Below are 15,966 nucleotides of genomic sequence, written 5' to 3' on the forward strand. Positions count from 1 at the left end.
TGTATTTTTCTCTCTCTTCTCCTGCTTGTCTCCAGCTCTCACTTTTTCTGCTTTTCCATATTGGTTACCCCCCCAACCTCCCTCCCCCACCCCCTCCTCCCCTCAAATGAATTCACCACCTCCCTCTATCTCTCACCATGAGAGCTATTCAAATCAACCTTAACCTCTTCTACTAGTACTTCTTCTCCTCCTCTCATCTATCGCCCTTTCCATCCCTCCCTCTCTCTGTCTCTCTCTCTCTCTCTCTGAGGCACTGCTAATTAATTGGCGATGTACAGACTCCCACCGCCTCAGCGAGCTCCACTTCTTTGTGCGTGTGTGTGTGTGTGTGTGTGTGTGTGTGTGTGTGTGTGCGGGGAGCAGAGCGGCGTGACGCTGAACGTGGCCGACCTGTGCCACCTCGGAACAGTGGTCCGGGTCTCTCCGCGGCGCACGGGCGCAGGTAGGGAGGCTCTTAATTGTCTGCTTTTCTCTTAATGCTGCCAGCCGTCTCGTTACCCAAGCCCCTGATTCCAAAGGGCGCCGGGAGTGCTGCGGTGATTCTCCTTCACGCGAGTAGTCAAGCGTAAAACTAAAATCCTGCACGCAGAACGAACTCCATGCATGCATACGCATTTACATACGTTCCAATGGAAATTCAATACGCTTCAGCACCTGATATGGCCATGACTTCCTGTGTGTGTTTTGTTTGTGTGCCTTTTTGTCTATTGGTGTGTGTGTGTGTGTCTGTGTGTGTCTGTGTGTGTCTGTGTGTGTCTCTGTGTGTCTGTGTGTCTGTGTGTCTGTGTGTCTGTGTGTCTGTGTGTCTGTGTGTCTGTGTGTCTGTGTGTCTGTGTGTCTGTGTGTCTGTGTGTGCGTGCGCAGGAGGGAGGTTGCACTTTGATGATGCTCAGGTCGTCCATGGTCCCTCAGGGCCCAGCGTCTCCAGGAGAGGCCTTTAGGGTCGTCCTTGTTTTTGCTCATCTCTCTCTGCAGCTCCCCAGTCCGCATGCTTGTTTGTTGTTGTGCGTCTTTTGTTTGCTGTCGTTATCATTCCGTCTCTCGCCTGCCCTGTTAGGAGCACCCTTTGTAGTGCCTGTCCCTGACTTCTCATGAATTCCATCCTCAGAGATCAGTGGAGTAGCATAGCAATGCCCAGCAGGAAGTGTATGTGTGTGTGTGTGTGTGTGTGTGTGTGTGTGTGTGTGTGTGTGTGTGTGTCTGTCTCCAGGGACCAGCTGAGAGAGAGAGAGAGAGAGAGATAGAGAGAGAGAGACCCTGTGGATCACCCATCCCACGGGAGATCTTATTTCTGAAGCTCGCTGGTTCAAGTGCGACTCACAGTCAACAAAGGGCCGTGTGTACCCACCGAAGCAGCATCCCTGAGCGGGAAGTAGACACAGCCTCTGCCTCTGCCTCTGCCTCTGCTCACTCACCAGCGCTGGAGATAACTACTCAGCAGGAGCAGTGCATTACGGCTGCCCACCGGCCCACACACACAAGCAGCCAAGGCTCTAATACACACATACGGTAAACAGCTATGCACCAAGTGAAGTGACATAACTGTCTGTGTCTATGTGAAACTTTATTCAAAATAAATGTTTTATTATTATTGTTATTATTATTATCATTATTATTATTAAAAATGCTATTTCTTAAATGTATGACATCTGTGTCCTGTCAAATGTCTGTTGTAGAGGAAATACAGTGTAGTCTGAAAGCTTTGGCAATTTGAGATATTTTTTGCCCCAAAGCTAAGCTCGCACTCTTCTCAAAGATCTGAGCTATTGCGCCAAATGTCATCATTTCATGAGCACTGAAGTGTAATATTAAACAGATACTTTTCATCTGCATACTGTATATCTCTGGCATCGCAGTCAAGCTTCATGTAGATCGGTTCAGACTCTTGGGGACTTACAAGAACTACGGAAAAGTGTGTGTGTGCATGTGTGTGTGTGTGTGTGTGTGTGTGTGTGTGTGTCTGTTTGAGAGAGAGAAAGAGAGAGAGAGAAAGAGAGAGAAAGAAAGAAAGAGAGAAAGAGAGAGAGAGAGAGTGAGTAAAGTGAACGTGTGTGTCTATGAGAAACAGTGTGCAAGTATGCCAGTGTGTGTGTGTGTGTGTGTGTTGGGCAGACCGCACAGAGCCTTTAAACTTTGTACTTGACTTTGGAGTCACATGCAGGAGCTGGTGTGCGGAGCCAGCCACACAAAGGGCATCCTACATCTAAAGATGTCGGCGGGAGAGCTCTCTCCCAAATGTCAAGTACGTGAGGCACATTGAAAACACCATGTAGCACACCGACAGCAACAAGCAGCTCTGCAGCCATCAGGAGAGGGGGGGGGGGCACAGGGGGGGGGGGGGGGGGTGCCAGATGTGGAGGGAGACCAGAGGCCAATGGAGAGAACACTGATAGCCTATGTACTGAGGAGTGTGTGAGAGAGAGGAAGAGAAGGAGAGAGAGAGAGGGAGAGAGAGAGAGAGAGAGAGAGAGAGACAGAGAGAGAGAGAGAGAAGGGAAGGGGGGAAGGACACGGAGGGATTGACATCTGTGTGAATTTATGTCAGGGCGGCCGAGATAAGGTCCAAATCAGATAGGCCGGTCCAAAGTCTGGAAGGGTGTTCTGGCGCGAGCTACCGGTGCTGCGTCAACTGTGTTTTTTCATTAAAACAAGAGTGACCGAAATCTAAATGACGTTCATAAAGGACTTGTGGTGACGGAGAGAGAGAACAGAGACAGACAGACATAAAGTTGAAGATCCTGGCACGAGAGCAAATCGAGGGCAAACGCCAGACAATGACTTGAGCGCCTCTCAGCCCATTAGACAGGAGGACTGAGGCCCAGAGTACAGGGACACGGAGGATGAGGGCAATGAACAGAGAGGGGGGGGGGCAGACAGAGACCAGTGAGAGACAGTGAGAGACGGAGACATGAAGGACACTACAGTCATTTCCTGTGTGTTAGCCACATTGCGTATAAGCCGCAGGACAGTGTTTTATGCGAGTTAAAAGAAACACAACTATATTAATACCACATTACCTGCCCCTGACTAATATTAGCCTCATAGCTGAAGACATTTTGCAAAAACAAAGTATAAGCTGCGGCTAATAGTTGGGAAAATATGGTACACTATGGTATGGTATGGAAGGAAGAAAGGAAGGACCTACAGTACAATGAAGGAAACAAGAGGGTAGGATTACAAAAACCACCCAACATCCAAATACACACACACACACACACAGACAATGTAGTCACCTGCCTTGGCAAGTGTTTTTAAACACACACTGTGATCACTTTCCACAATGACCGGTGTGTGTGGTCATCAAAACCTGATAACTACAGTCAAACGGACGCCAGTAGGATCATGTTTAATTTAATAACGGTAATTCACAATGAGTGATTGTATCGTGTCTTGTTTGTACTATGTAATGCCAGTGGAGTGATAAGAAATCACACTTGACGTGAGTAAGAGACGCCTGCTTGCCTGCTTGCCTTCAGCTCAGAGGTTCACGGCCCCCCTCATCAGCTCAGACTGCAGACGGTAACTAAATCAGCTGTGCGCGCTCTGTGTGGGGAAACTGTCCATCATTTATTTAAAGTGGGCTCGGGTGAAGCTGACCGCAGTCTGGACTACAGCCTGAGAGTCAGGCTTCATGTACGTACGTCTATCCATACCATCCCCCTATAGAAAGGCACCAGCCCCTGACCATCAGTAAAGGTCCGTCTCCATTGCTCAGAGGTGCACACTTATCAGAGGTGGAAAAAAAAGATGCGAACTCCCTAGGGGGATCCACAGGTATCATATCCCCCTTCCTCCAACTTGAAGTGGGTCAGTTACAGTAGGTTTAAGGCCTGAGCTCACCTCTGTCAATGCCTTATACTGAACGGATGACCCTGTAGCCACGTTTTGATTTACACAATGGTCGCCGCCTGAATAAGCTGAATGTCTATTTTAAACCATCCCGGGTGGTTGTCTAGATTCATCAAGCAAAGACAGACAGACTCTAACGTTCAATATTTGGCAAGTGAAATCAAAACACATTTGCATTTTGCGAGCAGACAGGCTCTGAAAAAGGAGCATACTGAAATGCAGATACACATATGACATGACAGTACAGCAGAGCGGCGTGTGTTCTAAAGTATTCATATTGCTTCAGACATGACGCGCGAGATTGGTCAAAGTCAGGCTGATTATATTAAAGTCAGGCCGATTATATCAGGGTAAGCCTATTCATGGGTTTCATCTGGTCCCTTTCCACAGGTGTATAACATCAAGCACCTGGATTATGAATGCAGACTGCATGGGGCTTGATTAATACACCTGTGGAAAGGGACCTGACGACACCCATGAATAGTCCAATGTTTTCTTGTCAAGTGCTCTGTTTATGTATATATAAAAAAAATAAAAATAAAGAGTGCAAAAGAAATGCCTGTTATGTTCTCCATAGTAGAACTTTATGTAGGCCTACACATTTAGGAACACATTTAGGTTCTGCCCAAAGTCGAGCAACATAAAGGTAACATAAAGTAACGCAAACGCAAAAGCAACAAGTAAACTTAAAAGGTACTTTACATAGAGGAACTATGTAAAGTAAAGGATTACCTTTTAAAGAAGAAACAAGTAATGAGCAGACACTACCTTTCAAAACTAACTTCCCAACTAACACTGTTGACAAATATAAAAAATATATAACCTTTTGACTTCTCTAGTAAATTAATCCACTCAATTTTCTAATACAATAAAGAGGTTTATATTAATATAACTTTTTCTTAGTTTTATAATGGTTGTACCACCTGACATATAAACTGTACAAGTCCAACTATGAAGAGAAAGTATTTTCTCACTATTTGAGAGATATTTACAAACTTTTCACTCATCAGTGAAGGTCACTTGGGGTCCTCTTGGTGAGTAAATATCCTCTTTACTCTTTCCCCTCTTCAATTCAAAATAAACATCATGATATGAATGCAGTTTCACTGCCCTGGCATTTCAGATAAGCACATTTCTGGATAAAAGTTTTTTTTTGTTTGTTTTTTTACTAGCAAACTTTGTTTATTTGAAAGGTCTTCAACCTAAAATGCTGCCCCCATATTTATTCCAAATACTTTTTAACATAGTGTTAATTTGCTCAGACAGTTGTGCCATCTGACGTTTTGAGGGTCTGAGATGATAAAACATAAACTACATTTTTTTATGAACAGAAAATGTGTTCAAATTAGAAATTATACAGATTTTATAGAATAAAATGATGCTTGTTATGAATCATTTTAACATATGTTAAACACAAATAAACCACTCAGACACAGAGACGCCATTGACCCATACATGAGACATGAGCTATTTAGGCCAAAGCACAGATTTTATATCTTATGTATTTCCAGAAGCCAGAGAGGAGGTCAAATAGGATGTGATTCAACAGTCACTCCCTAACACGTCAATGTGAAATAGTCTGTCTATTATACCAATGTTAACACCCAACAGAGTGGCCAGTTTGAATTTGGCATACTTAGCTCAGAGCACGTGCAGCCCCAGTGAGTATTTATCCTTATGAATTAGTCGTTGTCCCTGCCCCTCGTCCTCGTTCTCCCCTTTGGCTTGCCAAATAAAGTCAAAACTGGATTAAAATGGCACTTATCATAACCCCGACTCTATCCCAACTCCCGCCACCCAGTACTACTCCCCCACCCGCACTATATGAAGCTCTCCTTCCTACTTCAAAGACCTGTATATCTTTTTTTAATTAATGATAACAGAGGTATGATTACCTTGAAGCGTTCATCCTTGCACTGCAGCTAGCATAGCGGTTAATTAAAAGTGGACCAATGTATGCACTGTGTAATGATACTTCCTGACCCCCGAAGACAATGCTACACCACACCTCATCACACCACTCTACGTACAAGCAAGCACTGCTTGGTCGAGGACATGTATGTAACGCTAAAGATTTTTTTTTTTTTTTCAGATCTTAATTTTTTCATGATGCTATTGCCACATGAATCACCAGCACAGCTCAAACAATTGGGAACCATAAACAGTGATGTTGGGTATCAATAATTTAAGGAAGAGGACAACAGTGTGAGGTAACATGTGCTATTGAATCGTTGTAAACGTTATTTTGGAGTTATATGGCCTTAAACTGACAGTAAATGGGACGGCAGATTTTATGAGTTGACCACTTGTGTCTAATGAATACAGAGCCGAAACGTGCTGGAAACCCACAACGGGACCAAACAAGAAAGCTTCGGACTACAAGAATGTCTAACAGATAAAATAATAATATAGCCGAATTAGTTAAAGTCTCTCTAAAGACTTAATTTTATGGTGCATATTTCCTTTGGTAACAACAGGGAACCTTTTCTAGGAGTTTACAGTATCCAAGTCATAGGTTACTATGTGCTTTTAATAGTTTCAGTTGTAATCAAGATGGATTGAGAGATGATTACAAGTTATAGTTGAGTTAGCATCTTTCTCACAAAAAAGTCACAGATATAATGGTGTGTTGAAGACGACACAAGACAACCTGAATTCTACACACAGGCACAGCCCCATTAAAAAAAAAGGGTACAACCTACACTTTCTTACTGTCAAAGGGGGACCTGCCAGGAAAAGTTTGTGAACCCCTGCTGTACAGTATGTACATACAGCAGCCCAGAATGGCAAACACTTCAAATCTTCCTGACGCTTTGCTGCTGGCCTTTACTAAACTGCACACACTGGCACAAAAGGCCAAGGTCTTCATATCAGCTGGGCCTGTATACTCAGATATCACACCTTGCCCTCCTGAGTCCTTCAAAAGTTTGCAGAAAGCCATATAACGCAGGATTCAGGCCAGGATAATGAGAACGTTCATATACGTTAAAGGTACACTATGCAACATTTTCAGTTAATCAATTCGTTTCATACTCTTATATATGATTAAATGAGTCATTATCAGTCAAACGATGGTTTTTCGGCCGCCTATAGTGGTCTGTAGCGATAGAACCACGCTTGCAATTTCAGGAGCCTTCGGGTCGCACCCATGGTCTAGGAAGACTCATGTGAAGTCTTGTGTATCGCTCATGAAAAAGCAGACTGACCGATTGAAGAGTGTTGTTAAATATACACGCTAAAGCTGTAGGGCAGGGATGGGCAACTGGCGGCCCGCGGGTCACATGCGTCCCGCCTCCTCACTCAGTGCGGCCCGCGGATGATCATTTTTACTGTGATTAAAAATGCGTGTTGTTTTTTTTTTGACCGCACCGTCATTGTAATTATACCGTTCGCCGATAGATAGCGCCTCCTAGTCCTATGCAAACCATCGCGGGCCATCGGACCTTTACCATCGCTGAGGAAAAACAGTGCACACATGGAAGAAAAGTAGAAAACTCATTTAGAAAACCGTAGGCTACCTTTCAGTCAAAATCGGAAGCAGTGTCTGTTCATAGAATGGTAAGGCAAACCCATGTCAAGTTTTGCTAGAAACTATATCAGCCATGAAAGATTTAAACTTAAGTCGCCACTACACTACAACACCTTGCGAAAAGTTATCAGAAGTAGCCTGTCCTACACACACGGAGCTTCTCGGCCGCTGTTGTAGCCGACCTCAAATCAAAAGTAGGCTAGCCTACACTAACAATAGCGACTAATTGCCAGAACTACACAGGAATCCGTCTTTTGCTGTTTCGCTTGAGCTTGCCAAAGCAAAGAAGCTATATCAGATGTCGAAATTGTTTGGGTGAGGAGTGGAGGTAAAAACTTCGAAACGGTATATTTGTCCCGACGCACGGTGACGCGCATAATTGTTGACATTCTGATATGTCGAGGGGGGGAGCTGAGACAAATCATGCATGACTGCAAGTAGGCCTACTGTAGCTTACTTTTTGGCGTTGGATGAGAGTACAGATGTGATGAATGTTACATGTTACATCTGTACTCTCATTATGGACGTTAGGAAATGTCTATAAATTCTGAAAAATGGAGTGGGAGCATAAATGCATTGAATATGAGGCTTGTTGCACTTCATGATGGGCCATTGTTTTTCAGTTCTGTGCCATCATTGAATGGTGATTTATGTGAGCCCTTTCCACTGAAAATAATACTTATCACTGGCTGTAAAATATTTGTATTTGTTGTTAGGGAGTCTATGTTAAAAATGCATTAGAGCATGAAAATTGACATATTTCGTTCTTATTCAGAATTATTTTGCAGCATCAGATGTGCGGAAGTGCGCGGCCACATTTGGCCCTCTGATGGTGATGATAAAAAAATGTGGCCCTCTTAGTCATGAAAGTTGCCCATCCCTGCTGTAGGGGAAGCTCTACAGAGAAACCTTTGAGTAAAACGAGCGAAAACGAAAGCGAAAGCGAACCGAAAGCGAAACCGGCGAAGAAATCGGCAAACCTGCATAGTTTCCCTTTAAGCTTAAACGTGCTGGCTGCTCAATGCTGCTCATATGGTCCCCAGTAGAGATAAGAATGGGGAGAGAAAGCAAGACAAACAGCATGTGTGTACGAGAGTGAGAAACATGAGGAGAAGGAGAAAGTCTGGCATTCACATTTAACACAGCATAATCCTTTGAGAATAACACCAAATAAACCCTTTCATACAACTCTAACCTATTAGACTAATGCAACATTTTCAGGTCCGGGACAGATACTTGACAAAATAATTAGCCCATTCTCCACCGCAAAATGTAATTAATAATACAATTTCCCTCCAATTCTAATCTTTTTTTATTATGGCTGTCTGCGAGTTCTCCCTAAAGGGCTTCGGAGTGTCCTCAGTGACTCTTCACAACACAGCGAGAATAACTTTCTCCACACAGCCATCTCTGGAGCAGACTACTCCGAACACCAGACAGATTTTCTGCTGCGTCTGCAGCCGGGCTGTACGCTGAGAAACCTGACGTACCCAAGAAACCTCTTGATTAAACGGCTTCCGTCTTGGTGAATTAACAGCCTTTGATTTTACAGAGCCGAAAAAAGAACACCCTCGGTGGACACTCACGAACACAATACAGTACAGGGATAAAAGACTAACTGGTGATAAAAGGCTAAAATGACTCATCTAGATCAAAAATAACACACAAATTGCATTAAAGAACTCATTAAACACACAAAGGGCAGAACGACTTGGACACATTTCTAAAACTTGGGATTAGGTCTCTTCTTTCTGGCATTCTTTCAGACTGTACAATTGGCTTGTACTTTTACCATCATTATTACGATTACAACTATTATGGAAGCCTAAAAGTTAAAGCAGCACTTAAGAGGATTTGCTCCCCTACAATTGAGAAGCCCAATAAAAAACAAACTAAATGTGTGTCTTTTGCTCCAAAGTATGAACATAACATAACAATACGATGTAGAGGGTGGGGTGTAGCGTTCCTACAGGGAGTCGCTAGGTCAGTGATCGTCTACCTGTTGCGTAATATCTCTGCACCCAAGTAGCAGTACATCGCCCCAATATACAGTAGTCCCAAGTCAGTATCTGCCTTGTTATCTTGCCTCATTTAATTTGCATTGCCATTTGTACTCATTGTGAATACACAGGCCACACAAAGCAATTAGGATTTTTTTTGTTATTGGTTCACTTTTACTCACAATATGCTATATCAGGTAACGAGATATGGCATTACTAAGACATTGCACGCATGGAGACAAAAATGTTTTTGCTCACATATCTATGTCTAGGGGAGACGGTGAATAGCCCAATTTCATGAAACGGTGGTGTGTTCCTTTAAGGCAGTGGTTCGGAAAGTTTCGCTGTATTCCTGTCACTTTTCTAACATTGCAAAAGATTGCAGCCCGTCCACTTTATCCAGATCAGCTGGCCGGCTCCTGCATGGGCCTCCTAACTATCCACGTGTGTATGTGTGTGTCTGTGTCTGTGTCTGTGTCTGTGTCTGTGTCTGTGTCTGTGTCTGTGTCTGTGTCTGTGTCTGTGTGTCTGTGTGTCTGTGTGTCTGTGTGTCTGTGTGTCTGTGTGTCTGTGTGTCTGTGTGTCTCTCTCTCTCTCTGTGTCTGTGTCTGTGTCTGTGTCTGTGTCTGTGTCTGTGTCTGTGTGTGTGTCTGTGTGTGTGTCTGTGTGTGTGTCTGTGTGTCTGTGTGTCTGTGTGTCTGTGTGTCTGTGTGTCTGTGTGTCTGTGTGTGTCTCTCTCTCTCTCTCTCTCTGTGTCTGTGTCTGTGTCTGTGTCTGTGTCTGTGTCTGTGTGTCTGTGTGTCTGTGTGTCTGTGTGTCTGTGTGTGTCTCTCTCTCTCTCTCTCTCTGTGTGTGTGTGTGTGTGTGTGTGTGTGTGTGTGTGTGTGTGTGTGTGTGTGTGTGTGTGTGTGTGTGTGTGTGTGTGAATAGGTGGGCATATGACATAAAACACTTGTTATAACACCATAAGTAATACTCTGCTCTGCCACTCCTGAACAGTGCAAAACATAATGCTCCTCAGTCCACAGGCCAGAACCACTGCCTTAGCAGCACTGCATGTTTTATGTATTTCTGTTTTTAACAGCGTTGAGTTATCTTATCTTATTCTCACTGCTGTTGCTGTCAGCGGTGATGATGGTGTTGTTGTTGTTGTTGTTGTGTTGGACTGTGCTGGAACTCACCTCGTTCTGCAGCTCTTCGTCGCTCTTCTGCGAGGCCAGCATCTCAAACAGGGAGGTGCAGAGCTCCTCGGGGCTGGAGGAGGTCATGTTCCCCGCGTTCTGGTACTTCTCCACCTCGTCCCTGAGGACGCACGCACCGGCGTCTCCCACCGCCGCCGCCCCTCGGCCCGCACCACCACCGCCCGCCGCCTGTGCCCCGCCACCGGCCGCCTGGCCTCGTCCACCGCCCACGTGGTTGTTCAGGAAGCCCTGGAAGCCCAGGCCGACGGTGTCCTCTTCGGGGACGTCCAGCCAGGGCGGGGGCTCGTGGCTGTCCAGCGTGTAGCCGTCGTGGGAGAAGGCGATGTTGCGTCCGAAGGCGTTGGCGGCGGCGGCGCCGGAGTTGCGGCCGGCGTTCTGGGTCTGGACGAACGCCTCCGTCTGCACCTCGCCGGCGGAGGCCGTGAGGCGCGACACGGACGCCAGGCAGGCTTCGGCGGCGGTGGCGGGGAAGGGGCCGAACATGTGGCGGACGGCGCGGGTCTCCTCCGCACCCAGCTGCTCCCGGCCCAGGAGCGTCTCGAACAGGAAGACGGCCGCGCTCTCGATGGCGTCCTGGCCATGGTCCGTCCCAACTGTGACACAAGCGAGGGGGGAAAGAGAGAGACGTTAGATATTAACAGGAAGACGGCCGCGCTCTCGATGGCGTCCTGGCCATGGTCCGTCCCAACGGTGACACGAGCGAGGGGGGGAGAGAGAGAGAGAGAAGTTAGATATTAACAGGAAGACGGCCGCGCTCTCGATGGCGTCCTGGCCATGGTCTGTCCCAACGGTGACACGAGCGAGGGGGAGAGAGAGAGAGAGAGAGACGTTAAGATATTACAGGATGTCAAACGCGCAACCTAAAAATAGCTGATCATCCCGGTTTCTCTGAAGGGCTCCAGTATGCTCTTGATCTCTTCAGCGTGCTGTAAGTGATGTGCCGGAAACACGTGCCCAATCTCACATGTCTGCACTTGTCTGCTACATGAATCAGAGGGATGATGGGCTGGGAGGAAGGAGAGAGGGGGACTCAGCTCTTTTCTTGCTCATTTAGGTTTGGGGGCAATTCAAACCAGACTATAGCTAAATAATGGGAATCAGGACTAATTGTCCAATTAGAGTGAGAAAATGTCAGTGAGGGACAGAGGAGTAGAGGAGTAAAGCTTAGGAGAACAGGAGAAGATGAGAAAGGTTTAAACCAATTAAAATGGTCTCTCTCTCTCCCTCCATCCCTCGCTCTCTTTCTTTCGCTCGTTCGCTCCCTCTCCCTCTCCACCCCTCTGCTTGTGTCACACTGTAATTGCTCATTTCCATGGATTTCAGGGAGTTTCTTAAATGTCCGTTTTCACTGTATATGACTGGCGATTGAAACAGCAACAAAGAGAGAGATGGAAAGATGGGGGACAGGAGGATGGAAGGATACATACAGAAAGAGAGAGAGAGAGAGAGAGAGAGAGAGAGAGAGGAACGAGGATAGAGAGATTAGAACAACAACAGAAAGAAAGCCGATGCGATAGATAGAGGGATGTAGAGACCAGTTGTCCAGAAAGAGGGTTCTAAACACCCACAGCATCATGGACATTTTTTTAGAACTAGCCAGAGACACAGAGACAGAAAGACGTGGGCGTTAAAACGCACAATATGAAGGGCCCCCAGCGCACCCCAAAACACATCTGCAGGCCATTTACATGACTCACTCTGACAGAGACGAGCGCACCCCAAAACACATCTGCAGGCCATTTACATGACGAGCGCCTACAGTACAATCAAATCAACCAAATCAAACCAGTTGGCTTTCCCCAGGTGCGTTTCGCCTGCCGGACTGTATAATCCCTGCCCACGTGGCCTTCGCATTCCAGCTGCTGTTCCATCATTTCCCGACATCGGGGGCACGCACGCTGAACCCCTCGTTTCCGCACACTGGCGAAGTGGGGAGGCAGAGCAGAGGGACAACAGTGTACAGCACTATTAGTGAGCCCCAAGCAGCAGCGCTCCAAACACTCAGTGACACGTCCAGGCAGATTCACGCTTGAACAAATTGGACTCCTTTGTTCTCTGCCTGTCAAAATCTACAGTGAAGCCAATATGAGTCCAACACCAAGCCACGTCAGACATTGGATCTGTATGGCATTGGCAACAAACAAATACACCTCGCTTTACCACAGACTTGCATACCCAATCTGAACTAAAGCTTGATCCAGAACTGCTAATTGTACACTCGTCTCGTACACACATGCGTACACACACACACACACACACACACACACACACACACACACACACACACACACACACACACACACACACACACACACACACACACACACACACACACACACACACACACACACACACACACACACACACACACACACACACACACACACACAGATGTGTACACACATTGTAGCTCTCCAAGAAACTACTCTGTCTCTTTTTCATCCAGAACAGCATCTCCCTCAACAAGATGGAGGGAGAAAAAAACCCTGTCCTTCACCCACCCTCCCCCCCCCCCCCATCTCTCTGTCTCTATTCCTCCTCCTCTTCTCCTCTCTTCTCCTGTCCTCCTCTCTACTCTCTACGTGGGGTACCTGCTGGCACTCTAATATTCTTCGAAGATGCAGCGGGATTAGGAGCAAGCGAGCAGGGACCCTGCTAGGTTCCAATCCCAGCCCCGCTGTTTCCCCCCCCCCACCCCCCACACCACCCCACCCCAACCGAACACCACCCCCACCCACCCTCAGCCCTGGAATAGTAATGTAGGCAGCGGGAGGGGCCCAGTGTGGAGTCCTGTTTGAGCTGAGCTGGGTCTGTGCGGCTGGGGTGGTGGCTGGGGGGGATTTGCATCTAATCTAATTATAGAGCACGTCATGACAGCTAAATGGCATTGTGGAGCTGGTGGCCGCGGCGAGACTTTGTGATCTGACGCTTTCCATTTCGGTTGCGTGCTAGGTAGTCTAGGTCCTGTGTAAGATGTGTATGCGCTTCATTTAGCGGAGAATATCTCAACTCAACTGTTCTAGACTAATATGACCCCATTGAACAACATGGGATGTGTGCCAAAATCTCTATCCGGGACGAAAGTCCTGAAAATGACCACAATAGGTGACACTATATATCACACTATTATTACACTAGAGGTGAATGGGACTTTTTTTCCTTTATAGAGGTAAGGTGGATTTAGAAGGTGCCCAGCCACACAGAACCATTTTTTTTCTTTCTTCTTCTTCTTTTTAAACATGTTAGGTCCATATGTGTTTGTGTTATGTTATGAATGTGAAAATGAACTGCTATCTCCTCTGTCAGCTGTAGCCACTGACAGGAAAAGAAAACGGCACACACATGGACACTTACACACACACAAACACACACACTAACACACAGACACGTTCTGCCCTCTCCTACTCCCTATAACTCTCGCCCTTTAAATGAGTGGAGAAGGTGGACTCCCGTGACCAGCTGCCCACATACTTCTGTCATGTTCATCTTCATTAACTTTACCTTTTAAGAAGGCCACGGCTGGTCTTTAATTAAAGATATTTTACATTGAGAAAGTGGGAATAAAAGCCCACACAACCACGGTTCAGCAGCACAGACCATGTTACCATGAAACCGATGTGCCTTTTCCACTGTGAATCTTTATTTAGCATCATTATTGTTCTGTAGTGCAGTTACGCACTACCCCTTGATGGTTCAGAATACTAGCACATTTCTAAGAAAGCAAGGACTCGGTGTAGAATGTAAATAAAACAGTGTTGATTTGCAAATTGTGCAAATAGTCAAACTAGAACAACATATCAGAAGTAGAAACTGAGAAATGTTACTGTATGGAAAATAAAGCTCATTTTGAATTTGATGCCAGCACCTTGCCTCAAGTTTGAACGGGGAAAACAAAAGGCTGAAAAGAAAAAGAAAGAAACTGAAAAAAAAGAACGTTTCACAACAGTGGTTTCGCAAAATCACTAATTAGCCCTTTTCACGTGATGTCAGACGAAGCGTTGCTGGGTATCCTTCGGCATGTCCAGCCGCCAAATACTACAGAAGAAGAAGAAGAAGTATTTATGGGTTTCATCAGGTCCCTTTCCACAGGTGTATACAATCAAGCACCTTGATTATCAATGCAGACTGCATGGTGCTTGATTGTATACACCTGTGGAAAGGGACCTGATGAAACCCATAAATACTTCTTCTTCTTCTTCTGTAGTATTTGGCGGCTGGACATGCCGGAGGATACCCAGCAACGCTTCGTCTGACATCACCGTGAAAAGGGCTAATCAGGTGAACTGACATCATGATTGTGTGCAAAAAACAGCCTCCCAAAGAGCCTGAGTCTTTTATAAGATATTAAGCACAATTTTGTAACAATATAAGACAAATGCTCCTCAATATATAAATTGCAAAGAATACAGGTTCAAAGAATATGCAGCATTCAGAACTGTGAAGAACATTAATATCTCAGGAAAACAAACTGCATTCTGCACATACTATAATAGTACGGCTCTATAATAAAAGTGTCAAGGTGTTGAAATGATCTGCTTGCAATCAAGACCGGTCACATTTTGCACAGTCTAAAACCCAACAACAAGAAGACCCTGGGCTTTTCAGCAGAATGGAATAGCATTTCATTCTCAAAACTCCAGAAACTAGTTTGCTTATCTCCCAAACAAACAACTGTTTCAAAGAAGAGGTGATGCAACACAGTGGTAAACATGCACCTGTCCAAACGTTCCTCAAACGTGTTGCTGGCATCAAATTCAAAATAAACATACATTTTCCCCATAGATTAATGATACGGTTTGCAAATCATTGCAGTCTGTTTTTATTTACACACACACACATACAGTGGGGAGAAAATGTATTTGATACCATGCTAAAGTTGCCTAAAAAGAGGAATATAAAATCATCTGACAATTGATCTTAATGTCTCAATTAAAAAAAAATAGTAAAAATAAAACCACTAAGTACACCCATTTTCTTTGTGATTTAAAAATGTATCGTAAATAAATAAATGTTCTTCCTAAATGCTAGGGGGAAGGAAGTATTTGACCCCCTATGTAACCCTATGGGAATTTGACACATACAGTAGGGTTAACATAGGGGCAGGCAGATTTTTTAAGGCCAGCTATTTCATGGATCCAGGATATTATGCATCCTGATAAAGTTCCCTTGGCCGTTGGAATTAAAATAGCCCCATATCATCACATACCTTTCACCATAGCTAGAGATTGGCATGGTGCTTTTTCCAGTAGGCCTATTAGCCTGTTTGATGCTTATTGAGCTCAATGCAAATCAATCAGGCTAATAGGCCTACTGATGATTTTATATTCTGTATGTTGTTATATTCCGTATATGTTTTAGCATGGTATCAAATACATGTGCTCCCCAC

At 45.3% G+C, this 15,966-nt stretch overlaps 1 protein-coding gene across 2 annotated transcripts in view; it reads right to left on the minus strand.

The window, feature by feature from the left end:
- The window catches only part of ascc3 (activating signal cointegrator 1 complex subunit 3), a 186,646-nt gene that overhangs the window by 167,972 nt on the left and 2,708 nt on the right, over positions 1-15,966 (minus strand). For both annotated transcript variants that reach the window (XM_062539224.1, XM_062539223.1), the window contains exon 4: positions 10,560-11,173. In XM_062539224.1, the coding sequence (XP_062395208.1) occupies positions 10,560-11,173 (614 nt within the window). The remainder of the gene's footprint in view (positions 1-10,559; positions 11,174-15,966) is intronic.

The sequence above is a fragment of the Sardina pilchardus genome, chromosome 6 (assembly GCF_963854185.1).
Source record: "Sardina pilchardus chromosome 6, fSarPil1.1, whole genome shotgun sequence".
In the NCBI taxonomy this organism is placed as follows: Eukaryota; Metazoa; Chordata; class Actinopteri; order Clupeiformes; family Clupeidae; genus Sardina; species Sardina pilchardus.